At 36.0% G+C, this 15186-nt stretch overlaps 1 protein-coding gene across 1 annotated transcript in view; it reads left to right on the top strand.

The window, feature by feature from the left end:
* PTPRQ (protein tyrosine phosphatase, receptor type, Q) overlaps window positions 1-15186 on the top strand; it is a 338184-nt gene that overhangs the window by 300593 nt on the left and 22405 nt on the right. The window contains exons 39-42 of the mRNA XM_006871836.1: window positions 6401-6477; window positions 12312-12446; window positions 12639-12764; window positions 14929-15077. Coding sequence (XP_006871898.1) covers window positions 6401-6477; window positions 12312-12446; window positions 12639-12764; window positions 14929-15077 — 487 coding nt within the window. The remainder of the gene's footprint in view (window positions 1-6400; window positions 6478-12311; window positions 12447-12638; window positions 12765-14928; window positions 15078-15186) is intronic.

Raw genomic sequence — 15186 nt, 5'->3', positions numbered from 1 at the left:
GTCCAAGCTGTACCAAAGGCATTAATGAAAAACAAGGACCTTATGGCACTAAAATGTTTCAACAGCCTGATGAAGTGCTGGAAACACCTGTAGATTATGTCAAGAAATTTAGAAGACAGCTACCTGGCCAACTAACTGGAAAAGATTCATATTTGTGCCCAAAGATTCCAAAGAAAGGTGATCCAACAAGATACAGAAAATATTGAACAATATCATCAATATCACATACAAGTAAATTTTTGCTGAAGATAATTAAAAAATAGTTGCAGGAATACATAGGCAGAGAGCTGTCAGAAATTAAAGTCAAATTCATAAGAGGACGTGGAATGAGAGATATCATTGCTGTCATCAGATGAATCCTGGCTGAAACCAAGGAATACCAGAAAGATGTTTACTTGTGTTTTATTGACTATGGGTCGGAACCAACTCGACGGCACTTAACAACAGCAACAATTGACTGTGCCAAGGCATTTGACTGTAGATCGTAACAAACTATGGATATCATAGCAAAGAATGAGTATTTCAGAACACTTAACACAGATCAATAGACAATTGTTAGACCAGAACAGGGGAATACTTCGTAGTTTAAAATCAGAAACGGCATGTGCCAGGGTTATATTCTATTAACCATACTTATTCAGTCTGTCTGTCTACAGAGTAAAGTTATGTTGTATATAGGGTCGCTATGAATCGGTACCAGTTGGCTGGCACCTAACAACAACAACTGAGTAAATAATCAGAGAAAATGGATTATATGACGAAGAACGCAGTATCAGTATTGTAGGAAAGTCATCAACAACCTGCAACAGGCAGATGACACAGCCTTGCTTGCTGAAAGTCAAGAGGACATGAAGTATTTGCAGATGAAGATCACAACTGTAGCTTTTAATATGAATTACACTTCAATGTACAGAAAAAAATTATCCTCACAACATGACCAATAGGCAACATTATAGCAAATGCAGAAAATATTGAAGCTTTTAAGGATTTGGTTTTACTTGGATTGTGTAATCAATGCCCATGGAATCAGCAGATCTGTTGCAAAATAACTCTTGGAGTGTCAAAGAGCAAAGAAGTCACTTTGAAGACTAAGGTGTGCCTCCAAGTCATGTCTTTGTCATTCACCTCATATGCATGTGACAGTTGGACAGTGAAGAAGAAACACCAGAATATAACTGATGTCTTTGAATGATGGTGTTAGTGAAGAATACTGTAAGTATTATGGACTGCCAGGAGAACAAATAAATCTATCTTGCAAGAAAAATAACCAGAATGCTCCTTAGAAATTAGCATGATGAGACTTCATCTCATGTACTTTGGACATGTTATTAGGAGGGAACAGTCTCTGGAGAAGGACATCATGCTTGGTAACATGAAGGGTCGTTAAAAAAAAAAGAGGAAGCTCCCCCAATGAGCTGGGTTGACACAGTGACTGCACAATGGGATCCAACATAACTTTTCTTTAGCTGACACAGGAGTGGACTGTGTTTCCTTCAGTTGTGCATAGGTTCCCTGTGAGTTGGAACCAACTTGACAACACTTAACAACAACAACTTCATAGCATTTATATTTTGAAAGTTGCATATCTTTTCTAATATATATTAAAGTTCTACATTTCTTAAAAGTTAAATGTTTCTGTCTAGAAAGTCATGTACACAGAGAAATATATAATCACAGATGTAAAGTTATAAATGATATGGACAGGAAGAAAATGGGCCAATTCTGACATTCTAGAACTAGAGTATAACTGATTCATGAAGGAGGCAAATTTAGGGAAATGTGATACAGGAGGTAGGAAACTAATGGAACCAGTTAATACCTAAAACTGGAAAATGATGAAAATACAAATATCCTTAACCACCTAAAATCCTTTCTGGCACAAGAAAAATCATAAATAAATGACTTTAAAAGCAAGTTGACAAGACATTGTAGAGGAAATAAGTAATGTCAGTGATGCATTTCTAAGTGGCTAAAACTATGACCTTTCTTAATATGCCCTTTTGTTCTTCCTTTCAAGGAGTAAACTTGAGTTGAATGCATCACAAGTATAAGAACTACAGGAATTCTCATGTTTTTATATTTTATCAAAATTTCTTCTAAACTATCTGCTCCATGCTTTTCAGTGATATTCTGTGGAAATAAATTCTATAAGATATAAACTATATATTATTAAAGGACAGTTTCCATGAAATATTTAGTACTTATTATAATTGTCTATAGTGGCTACGAGTCAGGCTGCTAACCTCAAGGTCAGCAGTTGGAAGCTACCAGCCATTCATTGGGAGAAAGATGAGGCTTTCTGGTCCTGTAAAGATTTACAGCCTCAGAAACCCTATACAGGGTCGCTATGAGTCAGAACCAACTCCATGGCACATTACCACCATATGGTTGAAGTAACTTATAATTTGTTGCTGAAAGTCTAAATGATACTGCCTCTAGATTTTAATAATAAAATAACAAAAGGTCACATTTCAAAACATGTTTCCAAAATCTCAAGTTTTAATGGTCCTTTATGTCAGGGAAATAAGTTGGACATATTGTATATATTATATAACGTAGGATGGGAAGACACTAAGAGTTACAATGGAAGTAAATGTCATTATTGTTGTTAAGTGCTGTCGTGTCGGTTCCAACTCACAGAGACCCTGTATAGGGTTTCTGAGAAGCAACTTGTGGGTTTGAACTGCCAACCTTATGGCTTATGGTACAGTACTGATTATACAGCACCATACCAAACAACCTTTAAAACAACAAAAAGAACAAAGATTATTTCCATATCTGAGGCTAAGAAAAAAAAAAAAAATTATTAAGGGTGAAATTATGTCATAAAGAAAGGATATTCAGAAGGATTCATTGTATTTTTTTCACCTTTAGTAAAGTCAAATTGGTAATGGACTCCTGTTGTAGCTCTGTGGGTTAATACAATGGATGGCAAAGTTGGTTTGAACCACAAGGTCAGCAGTTCAAGCTCACCAGCTTCTCTTCGGAAATCCTATTCAAGTTTACTATGGGTTGGAACCAACTTGATGGTACTTAACAGCAATTATTCTATGCCTTCTTCAAGATTTCAGTACAGAATAAGTTTTAGAGGTTTTTAAATGATATATTACATTTGCATACAATATCCTTTAATATATTTTAGGGGGTGTTTTTTTCTTAACTACCCTCTTAAAACTGTCTTGGTGGTCCTGTAAGTGAGACTTTCATTAGATAGACTTGGATTAAGACTACTATTAATTTAGCAAATACTACTAGCCTGCTATATAACATAATAAAAGCCTGAGAATATGTAGGTACTTCAGGGATTACCAACCTATTTAATCACTGCTGCTGTCAAGTCAGTGTTGATTCATAATGGTCCTGTGGGTGTCAGACTAGATCTATGTTCCACAGAGATTTCAATGGCTTCTTTCTTGGAAGATAATCACTACGCATTTCTTCTGAAGCTCTTCTGGGTAGACTCTAACTTCCAAACCTTCTGCTAGCAGCCTTTTGTATCACCTAGGAACTTCTCTGCCAGACTAGATCTATGTTCCACAGGGATTTCAATGGCTTCTTTCTTGGAAGATAATCATTAAGCATTTCTTATGCTTAAGAACTGGTAAAACTGACAATATCTCTGGTAGCGTAGTGGTTATGAATTGGGCTGTGAACCACAAGGTCAACAGTTCGAAACTACCAGCTGCTCCATGGGAGAAAGATGAGGCTTTCTGCTCCCATAAAGATTTATAGACTCGGAAAACCTGTGCAGGGTCACTATGAGTCGGATCCAATTCCATGGCACATAACAACAACAACAGGAACTTCTCTGCCAGATTAGATCTATGTTTCACAGGGATTTCAATGGCTTCTTTCTTGGAAACTGATCTTTAAGCATTTCTTATGCTTAAGAACTGGTAAAACTGACAATATTATTCATTTTACACTTCACATAAAGTTATGTAAGAATTAGATGAAATAATCATGTCTATCACATAACCTAGTACTGGAACTCAGGAAGCACTCAATTTAGTTTTTATAATAGTTAATACTCATGAGATGTATGACTTTTAAAAGTTGCTATCTTTCTGGGTGAAAAAAAATATTAATTAACTGACCCTTAAAGTCAACAGTCTGAAGACAACAAGCCCACTTCCCTAACCTAAGTTAGAAACCAAGCTGTACAGTTATAGCTATCTTGTGAGCTAGACACTCTCCCCTACACACACACACACACACAGGGAACAAACCAGCTGTAATGTTTAGACTAAGTAAGTTCTCCCATTGTGCTGGCAGAGAACCCATAAAGATGAAGTAACACATTTTCCCATAGAGAATGAATTCTCTTTAATAGAGTCTGAGTTTTAGTCAGAGCTAGCTAAGTGAAGTGCATTGTTTCCCCTGAGTAATGTAGGAAGTAGGATTTCAAATATCACAGTGCATTTTAGAAGATATTAGCTTACAGGGCTTTAAGATACTAGAATTAGCAGCAAATGCTTGCAGAGGAGATTTCCAAATCTCCATTTGACAGGAAACTCTGTGACCTTTAGAAGTGTTCCTACACCATGAAGAAAAGTCGAGCTTGTTTTTGACTTAGACAGTTATAAGAAGGCATATCAAATGAATAAAAACATGATGCTTTCCCTTCATTAGTTACAGAACTAGTCAAAATGTCATTAAAATAGTTTTTAATGTCACTCAAAAATCAAAATGTTTGACATGAATCATTTGTAAAATCTTTGTTTAAACATTCCCTGTATCAGATCAATCACATCTAGTCAGGTAATTGGAGTCCTGGTGTGGTGCTGAGGGTTAATGCTCTGGACTACAGGGTCAGTTTGCATCTCAAGGTCAATGGTTCAAGCTTACCAGCAGCTCCTCAGAAGCCCTATACAGAGTCGTTATGAGTCAGAACTGACTTAGGGCACTTAACAGTAACAGCAAGTCAAGTAACCGTAAGGAATCCTGGTTGCCTAGCATATTATGAGCTGGGGGGCTAACCGCAAGGTCTGTAGTTTGAATCTACTAGTTGCTCCATGAGAGAAAGATGAGCCTTTCTGTTACTGTAAAGATTTGCAGCCTCAAAGACCCTGTTAAGGGTCACTATGAGTTGGAAACAACTCACTGGCACAAAACCTCATCATCACCAGTCAGGTAATTGTATTTACTAACAAGAAGGGTATGGTGCTATAGTGTCAGTACTGAACTTTGAACCACAAGGTCGACAGTTGAAACCCACCAGCTGCCTCTCGGAAACCATATATAGGGTCACTATGACCTGATAACACTTAACGACGTGAAGAAGGGTAATTCATTTTGACATGTATGATTAAGATTTAAGACGATGCGACACTAACACATACTGAGTGCTTGCTATGAGTATTCTTAGGTGTTTCCCTCATGAATATTCTAAAAACTAAGTAATTTAATTACATTTTAATAGTCAAGGTAACTAATGAGCAGAGAATTTAAAGCAACTCACCCTGAGTTTTGGAGTCCTGATGTGGCACTGTAGGATAAGCACTTGACTGCTAACCACAAGGTCAATGGTTCAAACCCAGCAGTCACTCCTTGGAAACCCTATACAGGATTGCTATGAGTCACAACTGACTCCATGAGCAACAACAACATTTAGTGCCTTCCCATTAAGTTTTTGTATTGTTTTATTTTTAAAGAAAACACTTAAAAAAAAAAACCCTTTTAAAAAACCTTTTAAAATAATTATACAGTAATAGATATTTTATATCATTTCTATATCTGCTTAATATCAGTACCATTTTGGTAAAAATATAATACCCATTTGGTAAAAATAATTTTTGACATTTTGCTGACAACTAAAAATAATGAACTGGTGTTGTTGTTGTTAAGTGCTATCGAGTCAGTTCCAACCCATAGGGACTATGTATAGGGGTTCTGAGGAGTGGCTGATGGGTTTGAACTGTCGACCTTGTGGTTAAAACTGATCTTTAAGTCCAGCACATTATCCTGAAGCACCACACCAGGGAGTATATAATTTTACCAGATCTTAAAATATTAAGTATAATAATTAAAACTTTGGTATTAAATAAATAATACTCACATAAAGAGAATAAAAGTCAGAAAAATGGAAGAGAATTGTCTAGAAACAGACTTAAATACATAATCTAGTATGATGCAAGTGATGTTCTGAGTTAGCAAAGAAAGATGAAATTTTAAAAAATCAGGCTGCTTCCTAAAACTTTTGGAAATATGCACAAGGACTTATTAATTATTATCTCTGGGTAGCGAAATATGGAATCATAGGGAACTTCTACTTTAACTTTACATCTCTTTGTAATTTTGGAATGTTATATTATAGACTTTGTATTATCTTTATAGTAAAAAGGAGTGGCAATTTAAAAAAAATGAATTGGCATTGATTCATTCTCTTTTTTTTTTCTAGATAATAATAACAGAGTGAAACTGGTAGCTGATGCTAGTGTTCCAGGATCAGACTATATTAATGCCAGCTATGTTTCTGTAAGTTACTATTTGCACTATATTTTCATAAAAGGAAAGGATGAAATTGTAGTACTCTTCAAAATGTCAAAACAACAAATTCATTACAATGTGCCAATTACAGCTCTACATGCCCTATTTTATAGATGGATTAATGGGAGGCTTTTAATACTTTGTAATTTATAACAATCACTTAATGAGTAAATGGTAGACTTACAACTTCAGTGTATATATTTCCTTCAACTGATATTAATTTATATCCTCCATCAATGTCAAGGTAGTCTCTGTAAACAATGAAGTCTACCAGACTCTCTTCAAAGAAAAATAAGTCAAATGGATATCCATACAGTATAAAAACCTATTTGCTCTCCTTTACTTTTAGATATGCAATCCTTGGGGACAATGACAGCTACTTTTTTTCTATCATCAGTTTCTTGTAAAATGTATATTCTATTGTAGCTCATCAATAAACATATCTTAAGTGAAACCAACAGGGGAATTGTGGCATGCATAGTGTAATGCCTCACACATCATTGTTGTTGTTAAGTGTTGTCAAGTTGGTTCCAACTCACAGAGATCCTGTATAGAGTTTCCAAAGAGCAACTGGTGGGTTTGAACCACTGACCTTGTGGTTTGCAGTCTAATGCTGATCCTACAGGGCCACAATAATGTATAAGTACTTGCTGAGGTAGAGTAAGAATTGAATGACACCACATTGTTTGGAGTGCTTTCTCTTTTACTGTTTCTATCCCCCCTTGACTTTTTTGTTCTTGCAATTCTCATCACTGTTATCTTGTTAGTATTGTTAGTTGCTGTGGCCCAACTCATAGCAATTCCACGTAAAACTGACTGAAATACTGCCAAGTCCTGTGTCATCCCCATGACTGGTTACAGATTGGGTTATTGTGACCCATCGGGTCTTCATTAAATGATTTTCAGAAATGGATCACCAGACATTTCTTCATAGGCTGGCGTAGTCTGAAAGCTCCACTGAAGCCTATTTAGCATCTAACAACACACAAGCCTCCACTATCCAGTGGGTGGAGACTGTGGTGCAAGTGGTGCATTGGCCAGGAATCAAAACTGGGTGTCTCACGTGGAAGTAGATAGTCTATATCTGAATCACCAATGACTTCCTATCATTGACTTCCCCGCCCCAAAAAAATGTTGCCCTCAAGTTCACCAGAGATTGAGTTGTCTTTGGGTGGATTCAAACTGCCAGCCAAGCCTTTAACTATTTGCACAACCCAGTATCATATCATATCGGTATCATGTTGTTGTCAGGTGCCATCGAGTCGGAACCGACTCATAGCGACCCTATGCACAGCAGAACAAAACAATGTCCAATCCTGGGCCAACCTCACTACCGCTGCCACACTTGATGCCATCAATGATGCCACCTGGTCAATCCATAAGCATCATAGGTACATGGAAATCTTATATACACCCACTCTTCATTCATTTTGGAGCTCTTTCTAAAACTTTTCTGACAATTGGATATTAGTGTTTGTTGGCACTGATCATCCACTTCCTCCCAAGTAAGTGACTGTATCTTTGAACAATTTATTGCTTCTTGCCCACCCTCCCATATGTCTTTTATATATTTTTTTATTCATGGATCTTTTCTCACAGCCCTGCCATTGCTTCAGTGCCACTGTGGCTCTTATGTGATTTTCCATCCCTTCCCCTAACATGAAAAATAACTGTCCAGTGTTTCATTCCTTTCAAACTTTTGTGAAGGAAATAAATACAAAAATGAAATCATTCTCTATTGTATATTATTGTAGAATACTACAAAATTAAACTCATATTAATTCTTATTGTCAAAGTAGTACATAATGGGATTATTTACAATTTCTCAACAGACGATATAAGGGAGATTTTAAATATGTTAAGGAAGGTATGTTTGAATTTCATACCTTTTTAATGATAGAATTTTGAAAGAATTACATGAATTTTCTATTTTGATACAATATTTTACTCATTTATTCAAATGATTGCCTTGAATGTAATTCATTTCTGTATATTTTGGTGAAATCTTATGCTTACTAATTTTCATTGTAGTCTAAATTCTATAGTATGTTGAAATGAGGCTGATTTACATGTGATGTGCATATTTATTTTATTTATTCATTGCTTTAATAATCATATGTCTTTAGCTAAGATGTTGTTGTTAAGTGCCATTGAATCAGTTCTGAACCATAATGACCCTCTTTAGGGCTTCTTAGGAGAGGCTGGTGAGCATGAACTGCTGACCTTGAGGTTAAACAGATTTCTATAATGTGATGTCTAGCATCGTTTCTGTCACCAAGGCCATATTTTCCAACTACTGATCCTTCCTCTTTATTTCCAAACCTTGCATTCCAATTTCCAGTAATTATCAATACATCATGATTATATGTTTGATCAATTGCAGCAGTTGATAGATTTCTTCAATTTCATCATCACTGGCTTTAGTGGTTGGTGCATAAATTTTAATAATATTGGTATTAACTGGTATACCTTGTAAACATATGGATATTTTCTTAACACAGACAGCATCGTGCTTAAATACAGAGCTTGAAATGTTCTTTTTGATGATGAATAAGAAGTCATTCCTCTTCAAGTTGTCATTCCTGGCATAGTAAGCCATATGATTGTCAGATTAAAAATGGTCAATCCCAGTCCACTGCAGCTCACAAATGCCTAGGATATCAATGTGTTTGCACTCCATTTCATTTTTTGTAACTTCCAATTTCCTAGAGTCATAATTCGTACATTCCATGTTCTTAGTACTTAATGATGTTTACAGCTGTTTCTCTTCATTTTGAGTTGTGCCCCATCAGCAAATAAAGGTCCCAGAGGCTTTACTCCATTCCCATCATCAGTCAACTCTACTCTGAGCAGGCAGGTCTACCCCAGTTGTACTTTGAGTGCCTTCCAAGCTGAGGTGCTCACCTTTCAGCGCTTTATCTGACAATATTTTGGTGCTCTTCATCATGTTTCAATATTCAGTATTATGGTGCTGACAGTGTTCCACTGCTATTCATAAGGTTTTCAATGACTAAACATTCAGAAGTAGTCTGTCTCTCCTTCTTCCTACTCTTCGTCTGAAAGCTCAGCTGAAACCTGTCCACTATGTGTGAACCTGCTGGTATTTAAAATACCCATGGCATAGTTTCCAGAATGACAGCAACATACAAGCCACTGTACCAAAAAGAAATGTGATCAAATGTAACAATGGTTGTGATGTTGGCACAGGACCAGGCAGTGTTTCGTTCTGTTCAGCATAGAATCACTGATTCGTTACTGACTCGGTGGCACATAACAACAGCACCAACAACAAGGCTCATTACTTTACCTATTCTGTTTCTTCTGACCTCACCTTCTATTATTCTATGTCTTCATTTATTCCACTCTACCCATTCTTGCTTGCTTTATAAGAACATTCCAGACACACTTCACACTTAAGGCTGTTGCACTAGATTTTCTCTTTATCTGGACACTTCTTTCTATAATCCTTCAAGGCTCAGTCACTTCTGCTATCAAAGTCTTTCTCTGTGTCATGAATGAACCATTTATGAAACCCCTGTTTTCTGAAAACCTTTCTGATAGCACTTACTACTTTTTCATATTCCATAAAATTTCATTAGTTAATAGGCTACGTCTTGTTGTTAAATACCGTTGAGTTCCAACCCATAGTGACCCTGTATAAAGTTTCCAAGGAAGAGCTGGTAAACTTGAACCTTATTAAACAGATATTAATTGTGATAATATTTATATTCTCTAATTAAAATGTAAGACAAATGAGGATAAGAATTTTAGTCTCTGGAGATTGATGTATTAACAGCTTCTTTAAAAGTGGTCTGGTATTCATAAATATTGATTGAAAGGAAGGATGTGTATATTTCAAAAGTCTGTAAAGAAATCATTCTAAATATTAATGATGCTTGTGTGGATAGTTGGATTATTGTTGTTGTTGTTGTTAAGTTCCATGGAGTCAGTTCTGACCCATAGCGACCCTGAACAGGGTTTTCGAGGCTGTAAATCTTTACGGGAGCAGAAAGCCTCATCTTTCTCCTGCAGAGCAGCTGGTAGTTTCGACCTGCTGACCTTGCGATTTGCAGCCCAATTCGTAACCACTACGCTATCAGAGCTCCTTGGTTGGATTATGTTGTTGTTGTTGTTGTTGTTAAGTGCCATCAAGTCGGTTCCGACCCATAGAGACCATGAACAGGGTTTCTGAGGCTGTAAATGTTTACTGGGGTAGAAAACCTCATCTTTCTCCCTCGGAGCAGCTGGTAGTTTCGAACTGCTGACCTTGCAGTTCACAGCCCGATTCATATAGGTGAGTTCTATTTTTTTGTTACATCATTTTCTCAATAATCCAAGTAGTCTATATTGGATATTACTTTTATAAACTAAACATTTCAATTTTAAGATAGTTACACGTTTAGGTCTTCGAGCTGTAACTAGAATAATAGAAGTTCTAGAGCAGATAGTGTACTTAAGAGACTTAATATTTTACCCCAGGCACTACCACTGACTAGCATTTTTTAAGGAGTTGATGATCATCAATCTCCAGAGACTAAAATTCTTATCCTCATTTTTCTTACATTCTAATTAGAGAATGTAGATATTGCCTAAGTGCCTCTGTATTCTTTAATGTAAAATAACCTAGTTTGATTAGATTTTAAGGTCTCCTGATATTTAAACAGTTTATTACTCTTATATATACTATATTCTCTGGTCATAATAATATGTAAGAATCTATTTTATTAAATGTTAATAATATACTTTTAATTACTTCATAAAAAACATTCTAGGCATTCTAGACAGTGGCTCAAATCCACCAACTACTCCTCGAAAACTTTATTAAGTGCCACTATGAGTAGAAACCAACTGGACAGGAATCCTCTCATTACTGACACAATTACAATTTATTTATAACATCTTTTTCTGTTTTTTGTTTTTTCTCATGTCTTAACCAATCTTGTTTGAAGTAGATATAAAGTACCTTTGCCTAAGACAATCCACATATACATCTCTCAATAGTATACAACTCAAGTAACATGATTACATTCTAGTTGAATGAACTGAATTTTAGATTAATTGGATGATATGAACCAGGATGGCTATAACAGGATTAAGACATAATAGTGTTATTACTCATAGAACTCAGGCTGTATGAGTATATTACTATTGATTTAGAACTCTGCAAAGTAAATATTAATGAAAAGCTTAAGTAGAAATGCAATTTCTTGGAGGAAGCTATGAAAATATCTCCATAACACTTGAAAAATGACAATAATATAAACAAATGGTTAAGAGAGCTGGTGGTGAATGCAGACAATCTTACCAACTATGAGACCTTTCACAAGTCATCTTATATCTCTACATCTTACATCTCTAAGCTTCACTATCTTCATATGTATAGATAACAGAAGTATTAATTCACATGTTTATTCTGTAAGAAATTAATACTTTATTAAGGCTAATTATTATGTAGTCTTTAATAATTATTTAAAAGTTTGAAATATTTTAAAATTAATTGTATAATATATCAGATTATGAAGTTAAAATTATTCATTGGTATGTCACTGTAGGGTCAGCTCTGGACTGCGAACCACAAAGTTGGCAGTTCAAACCAACCAGTTGCTCCTTGGAAACCCTATGCAGAGGTCACTATGAGCTGGGACTGACTTGACGACACTTAACAGCTACAATGACAAGATTTTCTAGTATTAAAAGTATACATTATGTTAAAATATTGAGTTATTCTACAACTAGTATACTTTTCATGTGTTAATTTAAAACTAAAACTATACCAAATCTCTGTAAATTTTGATGTCATGTATTTTATTATATTCTTCTAGGGTTACTTGTGTCCAAATGAATTTATTGCTACTCAAGGTCCATTACCAGGAACAGTTGGGGATTTCTGGAGGATGGTGTGGGAAACCAGAGCAAAAACATTAGTAATGTTAACACAGTGTTTTGAAAAAGGGCGGGTAAGTTACCTAAAAATCTTTCCATAAATGCTATCTTTAAATACTCCAGCTAGTATTGTGAATCATCAATAACTTGGACATCGACAAAGAAGTTTTAAATCAGTGGCAAAATAATAATTTAAACTTTTAAATCAGTAGTAATATGTCAATATATCAACAGCTCTTATGACGGGTGATATTCTCTGCATGCAGATCCGATGTCACCAGTACTGGCCAGAGGACAACAAACCAGTCACTGTCTTTGGAGACATAGTGATCACAAAGCTAATGGAGGATGTGCAAATAGACTGGATCACCAGGGATCTGAAAATTGAAAGGGTAAATACAAACAGGAAACAGCTAGGGAATATAAGCAATCTATCTAAAGTGAAATTAATTTTAGAATGATCTGTTGCAACAGTATCTATAAATTTAATAATGCATTTCTATAATATTCTTAGTAGAATTTTCAAATTCCTCTCTGACTCAGTATCTATGCCACTGTTTTAAATTCCAAATCACATGGTTAAAGTTAATATTAAACAATTAAGAGCAGAAAAAGGGTATATGCTAGATCACTAGATGCCGAGGTCCTATGTCGGGTTCTAGCCTCGGAAAGGAAGTGTGGGTGTCACGAAGAAGGGAGATCTGGTGGCGAAAGGGATAGAGAAAGAGAGAGATGAAATATATACAAAAAAGACAGCCACACAGATATGATGCAAGCTGGCAGGTAGACAGATCTGCAAACATATTGCCTAGCATTGCCCAGCATTGCTCAGCATTGCATGCAGAACTCACTTTACCTCAGTCTTTTATTCTCTTTTTTAGGGAGGGATTTGTTACAAAGGAAGGATGTAATTCACTCAGGGAGGATGTCACAAAGGGAGGATGTGATTAAGACAGGATATGGAACTGAAATATCATTAATCATTCAAAACAGGACATAATGATTCACAGGAACAACTTTTAGGATATTTTCATAGTTTTTCCTTAATCTAACGTTTTTATTTTTACAGAAAAAAGGTTCAATCAAGCTGTTATATATTAATTTTTAGGCTTAAATGATCTAGAGTAGTGACGTGTGGTTTCTTAAAGATACATAACATAAAGCAAGGTTCCTGAAAGGAGCCAAGCTGTCTCTGTACACTTTGCAAACTTTTGTTTGTGAGCAAAATCTCAAGCACCGGGCTTCATTTATCTATATCTAAAATGCTACATTGTTCTTAATGATCACATTCCTATATACTTTCAGGAAGAAGAAGAGCATCTGGGTTAAACTGATTATATTCAGAGGTGGTTCAATGGGGCTGCCACTAATCAACCCAGGGTCTGCGTATGCTGTCCCCAGCAACTAGATTATTTTATTTGATGAAGACCTGTAATGCATGACTCAAAGCAGGAATTTTTCAAGTCCCTCCTCTATAAGTGCTAAACACATTTTAATTCTATTTAATCTAAAACTAATAGAGATGATAAGGAGCTCTGGTAGCATAGTGGTTACAAGTCGGGCTGCTAACCTCAAGGTAAGCAGTTTGAAACTACCAGTTGATCCGCTGGAGAAAGATGAGGCTTTCTGCTCCGGTAAAGATTTACAGCCTCGGAAACCCTATGCAGGGTCACTAAGAGTCGGAGTCGACTCCACTGCACATCACCTCCATTGATATAGAAGATGGAGTATGAGATCCCACTTACTGATTAACGTAAATGCCTATGTATACAGGATCTAATGGAATTCTGGTGGGGTGCTGTAGGATAAACACTGGGCACAGTCGCTATGGGTCGGAACCAATTCGACGGCACTTAACAACAACAACAACAATAACACTTACCAAGTTAAGCAGTTGAAATCCTCTGTGGGGTTGTTATGAATCAGAACTGTCTCAGACGGCACTTAACAACAGGATATAATATGAAGATCTTCATACTTTCTACTTTCTGACCTATTAGGCACTTAATGTCTGTGTTTTGAATTATTATCATTGTTATAGTTAAGTTCCATTGAGTCAGTTCCGACTCATAGTGACCTTGTACAGGGTTTTCAAGGCTATAAATCTTTGCGGGAGCAGAAAGCCTCATCTTTCTACCACGGAGTGGCTGGTGGGCTTGAATTGCCAACCTTGTGGTTTGTAGTCGATGTTTATTTTAGGCAGCCACCATGCACCTATTGAATTATTAGAAAATCTGTTTGTTGAAGTTTGGAGACAATTGTTTTCGAATCTTCTATTCAGAGTACTTAGTATGTTACACTACATTTTGAATATTAATGCTCTACATTTATGTCAGTTTGCAAACTTTTTTTATTGCTTCCATTCATGTTGAAAGGGATGTATCTTTATTTTAGTATTAATATAGTATTTATCTTACAGGAGACAGTTTGTTCATTTCGGTAAAATGTCATTTTTTAAAAGACCACTTTCAAAAGCTGGAGCATCATTTGTCTTCAACCTTTAACTTGATACTTACACAATTTTATTTTGCCTCTTTAATCTGTCCCTTTGTCCAGCATGGGGATTGTATGACCGTTCGACAGTGTAACTTTACTGCTTGGCCTGAGCATGGTGTTCCTGAAAACAGTACCCCACTAATTCACTTTGTGAAACTGGTTCGTGCAAGCAGAGCCCAAGACACCACACCTATGATTGTTCACTGCAGGTAAGAAAGAGTTCCAGAAACTTCCATTAGATACTTGCAGTTTTCAGATCTTTTACTAGACATGAGAAATCAAGATGTAGCTTTATAAACACTTAATGAAGTCCTGTTG

Source organism: Chrysochloris asiatica, unplaced genomic scaffold (genome assembly GCF_000296735.1).
Source record: "Chrysochloris asiatica unplaced genomic scaffold, ChrAsi1.0 scaffold00175, whole genome shotgun sequence".
NCBI lineage: Eukaryota > Metazoa > Chordata > Mammalia > Afrosoricida > Chrysochloridae > Chrysochloris > Chrysochloris asiatica.
Note: the sequence above shows the minus strand (reverse complement) of the source record. Positions and strands in the feature narration are given on the sequence as shown.